The sequence below is a fragment of the Octopus bimaculoides genome, chromosome 1, assembly GCF_001194135.2.
Source record: "Octopus bimaculoides isolate UCB-OBI-ISO-001 chromosome 1, ASM119413v2, whole genome shotgun sequence".
Taxonomy (NCBI): domain Eukaryota; kingdom Metazoa; phylum Mollusca; class Cephalopoda; order Octopoda; family Octopodidae; genus Octopus; species Octopus bimaculoides.
This window is the reverse complement of record NC_068981.1, coordinates 166,285,015-166,293,101: the sequence shown is the minus strand read 5'-3', so window position 1 is coordinate 166,293,101 and position 8,087 is coordinate 166,285,015. Positions and strand designations below refer to the sequence as shown.

The window sequence follows — 8,087 nt, the reverse complement described above, 5'->3', positions numbered from 1 at the left end:
TGATAAGTTTTGGCCAGTATAGGCCCAATAGTACCACCTGGTACATATATATATATATATATATATATATATATATATAAAATGTGTTTGTGTGTACTGTATAAATATTTAAATGTCGATAAGTTAAGTGATGTTACCTGATAGCTCGTCCAAATGAAACCAGGATTGGGAATGTTGGTATGTCCATTTTTTTGTTGTAAGACCAGTAATAAGAGGCAAAAGCACCACTAAGGACCATTTGGTTGAGAGCAGTAACAAAACTGACTAACCAGAATACCATAAACAGAAGGAATACCTCAAAGGCCACAGCATATCTATAGATAGATGTAAAAATACATATATATATAGCCATTATCAGTTAAGAACAATAACTTCAAACATTTCTTTTACAAATTTTTAAATGGGTAACAGTCGATAAGATAATTAGATTTTGTAACATATTTTGATCACTGATTGTCTCCAGATACCATATTTTTTACATAAGTATATTTTTACAAAGATATAAAAGTGAACAAAAGGATTTTTAGTTTTTCTAGTGTTACAATTTTTTAAAGTATAATGTGGTTGGAAATAAATTGTTCAAATTCTGTGATACATAATTATTATTACTGATGTAGAAATAATTTAGATAATTGAGCTCATTTTTCCTGTTATGTTAAGGCAAAAAAAAAAAAAAACAATTTCAAATGTACATCATCAGGTGCTACATGTTCTAAAGCTGGTTAGTGAGTTCAAATCCAGTCTAAGCCCATAAATATAACTTAAACATGAAAAATATGTAAAATGCATCTAGTGACAGACATGGAATTATCTGAAATACAGGGCTTGACAAAAACATTATCAATGAGCTTAACAATAAAAAACAAGGGAACTTATGCAAAATTTGAGAATAAATTACAAAAAAAAAAAATCATTATGGAATTGAGCAAAATATTGGTTTAAATAGGTTGAATATCCCAAATAAAATGCAGAAATTGGTTTACACTTACTTGCTATCACCATAGTGAACAAAGTCACACATATCCTCAATAAATTCGCCCTAAAGGTATTGAAAGAAAACAAGACAATGTAAAACATATAAAGAAAATAATTCAAGGTTTACAATAAAAATATATGAATTGAAGTAGAATGGTTCTGAAGTTAAAATTTCTATTGAAGCAAGTGACCCTATAGTTTTAAGCTGAAAATCAAATATGGCGAATTTTGTGGGTTCTGAAATGGCGATGCAATTGCTTCAACTTCAACACAGATCAATTCACTTGCCGAATAAATATAACTCCAATATATACGTATGTGTGTGTGTCTAAGGTGGCGAGTTGGCAGAAACATTAGCACACTGGGCAAAATGCTTAGCGGTATTTCATCTGTCTTTTCATTCTGAGTTCGAATTCTACTGAGGTCGACTTCGCTTTTCATCCTTTCAGGGTTGATAAATTAAGTATCAGTTGCATACTGGGGTTGATCTAATCGACTGGACCCCTCCCCCAAAACTTCAGGCCTTGTGCCTAAGGTAGAAAAGAATATGTGTGTGTGTGTGTGTGTGTGTGTGTGTGTGTGTGTGTGTGCGCGCATGTATGTGTATATACATATATACATGCTAGCATGAGTTGATATATATATATATATATATATATGCATGCATATATGGGTACAGGACGTCACCAACAGTAAACAACATGAAATACGAAAACAAAGGATTTAAATATGCAAACAACAAGACAAAAAAATGGAAAACAGGACAAGTAACACAAAGAACAACCCTTCATCAGTTGTCAACTGTCTATTTACTCCTCATTTCAAGCATTGAACAACAATATGAGTCTTCGAAGACATTTGCTCCCATAAATACCAAAATATAATTTTGGATTTATGGAGGGTAAAAGTTTGGAACAAAAAATGGACAGTGAAGACATACAAGGAAACTGAACGAAAGGGTCGTTAGAGGAGCAGATAGACAGCCGACAATTGATGAAGAGTTACTTGTGTTAATGTCCTGTACCCATATATGCGTATACGAAGGGTGTATGAAAAGTCTTGAGCCTCAAAATAACAAAACATGTTATAAGACTTCTGATGAAAGTACGAGACTTCAAGGCTCAAAACTTTTCATACACCCCTCGTGTGTCTGTGTCTGTGTGTATATATATATATATATATATATCAACTCATGCCAGCATGGTAAAGGAATGTTAAATGACGATGGTGGTTTTATATATGTAGCATGTGTACTGTAGTTTATGCACATAAAAATATTAAAGTAATTAATTCATTAATGGTGTCAAGTCAGTTTTAGTCAATTATATCAGTACTATTTATGTGTGGGCATAAGTATAAAAATACCTGTGTGAGTGTGTGTATCAGATTAATGCAATTATAATTACAGTTTTGCTCAGCTGATGTTATTGCTCTAGGTGCTGCTGTCACAAGGTCTGAAGATCATGTCACCGTAATTATGTTTCTGGCTATCAATGTCACAGCTGTTGCTTCATTATCATAATATTTTTAACAGTCTTTTTTTATATTGTGTACTCTCACTACACTTTACAGTGCAGTTCCATTTGCATTGGGTTTTATTTTCACCTTCTATTGTATTTAAACTACAAAATAGCTACAACTGTATGGTTTCTCAACCATGTAGTTTTGAGTTCAGTTCCACTGCATAGCACCTTGGACAAGTAGTCTTCAACTATAGTCCTGGGCCAACCAAAGCCATGTAAGTGGATTTAGTAAATGGAAACTTAAAGAAGCCTGCTCTGTATATGTGTGTATGTATGTATATAATACAAGAAGATGGAATGAACAGGTTTTAATGCAAATCACAACAAATGTTTCTGTGCATTAGTATCAGCTAGTAATTGCTGAGTATTTCACATGTTATGCACATTATTGCATTAAAATGTGAAACACTCAACAATTAGTAGCTGATACTAATGCACAGAAATTGTAGTGATTTGGATTAAAGCCTGTTCATTCCATCTTGTATTATAATGTTTTTGTATAACTTCTGCAAATATTAATGGATTTCCACATGTATATCAAGTAAAAGAAGAATTCCTGCCCCATGACAACACCTGTCGAGGAGCTTTGTAAAGCATGCTATAAGGTTATTACCCAGATGATATTATATACATACATATATCTGTATGTATGTTTGTGCATGTGCACCTTTGTCTAGACATCCCGTGATGGTTGTAAATGAGCATTATCATCATACTAGGGGGGTTGTTTGTTTCTAGTCTTCTGTAAAAAAATTTAAAAAACGTCTACTATGGGAAAATATTCCCTTTCTAGGAAACAGGTAAGGGTTGGCAACAGGAAGGGGCATCTGGCTGTACAAAATCTGCTTCAACAAATTTCTTTTGACTCATGCAAGCACAGAAAAGTGGACATCAAATGAGAACAATGAAGATGATGATGACATTTTGCTAGAATAAACTTTAACTATGTGCATGTGAAATTTACCATTATGACACAGATTTTGATCTTTTAATTTATGCTAATAGTTCTGCTTGCACTATTTGTTTATTTTGGGCTGTTAATTTAAAAATTGGGAGTGCAGGGAGCAAACGGGAAATTCATATGCCGGTGATGCATGAAAGGCACCCATGCCAGTGACATGTAAAAAGCACCTACTACACTGTGGAGTGGTTGGCGTTAAGAAGGGCATCCAACCATAGAAACCAAGCCAAAACAGACTGGATCTTTGTGCAACTCTTCAGCTTACCAGTTCCAGTCAAACCACCTAACACATGCCAGCATGGAAAACTGACATTAAATGATGATGGTAATGATGAATCTTTTAGATAGTTTAGCCAAGACAAAAGGCATACTTACATTGTGGTTATTACAATGAACTCTGGACAAATTCTTCATTCCATGGCTAATATTGACAACATTACGATAGGTCTGAGGTCGGCCCATGGTAGCAAGATATCTTACATTCATTAAGGAAATAAAATTTTGAGATGTGTTTACATACCATTTATTTAATATTATGAATGATGACACGATAGTGTTAAAATTGAAAAATACAAACCATTATTTAAGAAATAATTTGTTCCCCAGTTTAACACCACCACCTGGTCCTTGATTGAGCATTTTTTAAATCAAGATTGAATTGAATAAAAGGCAAGTCAATGATATGGAACAAGGGTAAGTTGCAAGAGTGCAGGTAGTGAAAATAGGTAAAACATAAATAATGGTGAAAGGATACATTGCAGTGGTAATCCAATAAAAGAGAATTCCAGCTTCCAGTAAGAATGGCACAAATGGCCAAATGAATGTGAATATCATGGATGTTGAAGCACTAAAAAAAAATAAAAAAGTTTTTTTTAAAAGATGTATTAAAATAATGACAGTTCACACTGGTGCCCAGGAAGCAAGGAAAGTAGAAAATTTTCTAGCTAACTTTGTAAAATATTTACAGTGTTTATCTAAAAGGATCAACTGCTATATTCAAACATAGTCATATATCAAATAGCAAATTATTTTTAATCTACATGTACCTAAATGATTTAACTACAAGATCTATTTCAACTGTTAATATAAATTATAACAAATGAATCTTCAAGCAAAATATTTGTTTATTATATTGCTTTCTTTCTCACTGGGCGCAAAAGCCATATAATCTTAGGAAAAGAAGAAATGTGAAGTTGTGACAGTCATGTCTTTCACATGAATATCAACAATTTAAGTGAGATGAATGAACCTCCATCAACTGAGAAGTAAAATCCTGCTGCAGTATCAATTCCTCAGGAGTTAACCAGTGGCTCTCCAGTGAAAATATATACACATCTGCATAGGCAAGCAAACATGACAAAGTGGTGGTGGTAGGCAGTGGAGTAGTCATTGTAGAACGAAATTTGAACCTATGTCACCTAGTGCATTCCCTAATTATGCTAGTGACCCCTGCTATCGTTCAATTTGATTGGTAAATGTCACCACAAACTGAGCCTTTCAAGGCTTACCCTATTTATAAACTCTAGCCTAGAAAACAAATCACGGGGGAAGTTGACTTAATTAAAGTTAAGCAGAAGAAATCTGGTATAAAATAATAAGCACACACAGCAAATTCCTCTTCAATTCTTAGAACAGTATCTTCATAATTTATATGAAATTAATTCCTCTCCTCTTCTTACTGATTTCTTTCATGCAAAATAAATACTGTGCAGTTAGTCTAGCAGAGTTGTTATTAATACTGAAATAAAATTATCAGTTTAACCTTATATGATTATTTTCTAATAATGTACTACCAAAATATTTCAATAATATGTTTCTGTTGTATCTGTAATTCAAAGGGTCAACCTTGTCACACTGTGTCACGTTGAATATCCCCGAGAACTACGTTAAGGGTACACGTGTCTGTAGAGTGCTCAGCCACTTGCACGTTAATTTCACGAGCAGGCTGTTCCGTTGATTGGATCAACTGGAACCCTCGACGTCGTAAGCGACGGAGTGCCAAACACAACAACATTAATAAATTATAAAAACTGTTTTGCCTCTTACCGACTTGCTTCTTTAATGAGTTCAATGGCAAGGCACAATTTCTTAGCTACAAATATCAACAAAAGCAAACACACCACAAATACAACTGAACATATGATACCTGAAAAATAAAAATGGAGAAAAAAGAAAATATATATATTTGGTCCATAATGAAGGACTGATTTTAATTTTTGTGTTGCATTATGTTGTGAAATCAGAAGAAAAACTGCAACTATTAAAAGAAATTCAAGCCCTAAGAATAAAAAAAGAAGCAGTCTACTTTTAATTTCCAATTTAAATAATTTGTAGATCATAAGTTGAAAAGGTTGAAACCATGTTGAAATCATTAATTTTACACAGAAAATCTTATAGTTAATTTGTTCAGGCATATGAATTAAACTGAAGCAACTGTGTGTGTGTGTGTGTGTGCATGTGTGTTGTAGAATACACAATTTATTCACAATTGCATCTTTATGTGGAAAAAAAAAAGCAAAGACTCACCAGCGGCCAACCAGGTCTGTTCCAAACCAAGGTAATACTCAAAGTTGCCAGCAAATGCAGGAGTGAGACCAAAATCATTTTCTTTACCAGAATTTTTAAGTTCAACATAAGTATTGAATGTATAGTAAATGACTATAAAGGAAACAAATAAAAGGTTATAAATTAAATGAAACAGCTGTCTGTTAAATCAGGTAGATAAATTTATTTGAAAAATATTGTCCTTAAACAAAAGATATACTAAATGCCACAAATTGAAAATAAAATTATTATTAATAATAATGATCTCAACCTTAAACACAAAACCAAGAATTTTGGCAGGAAGGATACTGTTGATTTAGTTGCCCTCCATTTTAGAAGGATGAAAGTCAATTTCAACATGAACAGATTTGAACTCAGAATGTAATACTGCAATAATAATAGTAATTTAAGTTTAGAAGATGACAAAAGACTGAGATGTCTGGTGCCTTGCTGAACCAAGAAAACCTGTCCACCACTGTAAAACTGATACAGGTGCTGGTGCCACATACAAAGCACCCATCACAGTCTGTAAGTGGTTAATGTTAGGAAGGGCATCCTGCCATAGAAATCATACCAGAACAGACAATGGAGCCAGGTGTGGCCCCTGGCCTCATAGGTTCCTGTTAAACTGTCTAACCTATGCCAGCATGGATGTTAAATGATGATGATGATATCCCTATTTAGAAGTTACCCCAAAATTTATCATTTTAAATTTTAATGTCTATTTTTCCATGTTTGCATGAGTCAGATGATACTATCATCTCCCTCCAAATTTCAGGCCTTGTGTCTATAGTAGAAAGGATTATTATTATTATTATTATTATTATTATTATTATTTCAAGGTGGTTAGCATGTCGGGTAAAATGCTCAATAACATTTCATCCATCTTTATGTTTTGAGTTTAAATTCTGCTGAGTCGACTTTGCCTTGTGCCAAAATTTGAAATCATCATCATTATTATTATTAGGGTGGTAAGCTGGTAGGATCGTTAGCAGACCTGGCAAAATGCTTAGCAGCATTTTGTCCGTCTTTACTTTCTGAGTTCAAATCCTGCTGAGGTTGACTTCACTTTCATCCTCAGGGTCGATAAAATAAGTACCAGTTGAGCACTCAGGTTGATGTAATCAACTTGTAACCTCCCAGGAACTGCTGGCTTGAAACTATTATTATCATGATTATTATTATCTTTAAGGTAGCAAATTGGCAGAATCGTTTGTGTGTGGGACAAATGCTATCAATATTTTTTCCAGTTCATTACGTTCTGAGTGCAAATTCCATCAGGGTTGACTTTGCCTTTCATCGTTTCGGGAATGAATAAAATAAGTACCAGTTGAACATACTCAACTAATTCTCTCTTCCTAAAAATGCTGACCTTGTGCCAAAATTTGAAACCATTATCATAAGAAGAAGAATACTTACCAAATCCAAGTAATGCAAAGAAAGCAATAAGTGTCACCCAAACAAGAACAGCAGCAATACAACGCAGTAAAATCACCCAAACCAAGGATATCAGCACAGCAATCAGGAAGCATCTGTAAGCAGAAATGTTCAATTAGTAACTAAGAAAAAACAACAGCTCAATCAAGGAAATGACTTGCAACTTCATATGGTATCTGACTGCAACCCTATATAGTAGCATTGGACTACAACTTTTGTATAGATTACAAGTCAATATTTGAAAGCATAAAATTCAAAAGACATGCTATTCAATCAAATATCAGATTAAACTCTTCTTCAAAAAATGAAATACTAGTTACTTCTTCTCTAAAAGACAGTAACCCAGAGTATTGGTATTCAGATCAGACAGTATTAAGTATTTGAGAAATGGACAAAACTAGTCCATCAGAGTTAAAATCCCTCAGAAAATCCTAGTTCCTATTTATTCTACAGGTGAACTGAAGTTTGTATAAATTTAAGTGGCTCATTCAAAAACAATAAAATTAATACACCCAATTCAAACTTTTTATTTATTTATCTGGTGCTATTATGTCTATATTATTTCAATCAATCAATGTGTATGAGAGAGAGAGAGAGAGAGAGAGAGAGAGAGAGAGAGAGAGAGAGAGAGAGAGAGAGAGAGAGAG

General features: G+C 33.5%; 1 protein-coding gene across 3 annotated transcripts in view; it reads right to left on the bottom strand.

Annotated features, from left to right (window-relative positions):
- The window catches only part of LOC106869317 (choline transporter-like protein 2), a 90,833-nt gene that overhangs the window by 15,174 nt on the left and 67,572 nt on the right, over positions 1–8,087 (bottom strand). For all 3 annotated transcript variants that reach the window (XM_014915014.2, XM_014915016.2, XM_014915015.2), the window contains 7 exons: positions 7,423–7,535; positions 5,986–6,117; positions 5,506–5,605; positions 4,214–4,306; positions 3,835–3,934; positions 990–1,039; positions 138–314 (listed from right to left, as the gene is read on the bottom strand). In XM_014915014.2, the coding sequence (XP_014770500.1) occupies positions 138–314; positions 990–1,039; positions 3,835–3,934; positions 4,214–4,306; positions 5,506–5,605; positions 5,986–6,117; positions 7,423–7,535 (765 nt within the window). The remainder of the gene's footprint in view (positions 1–137; positions 315–989; positions 1,040–3,834; positions 3,935–4,213; positions 4,307–5,505; positions 5,606–5,985; positions 6,118–7,422; positions 7,536–8,087) is intronic.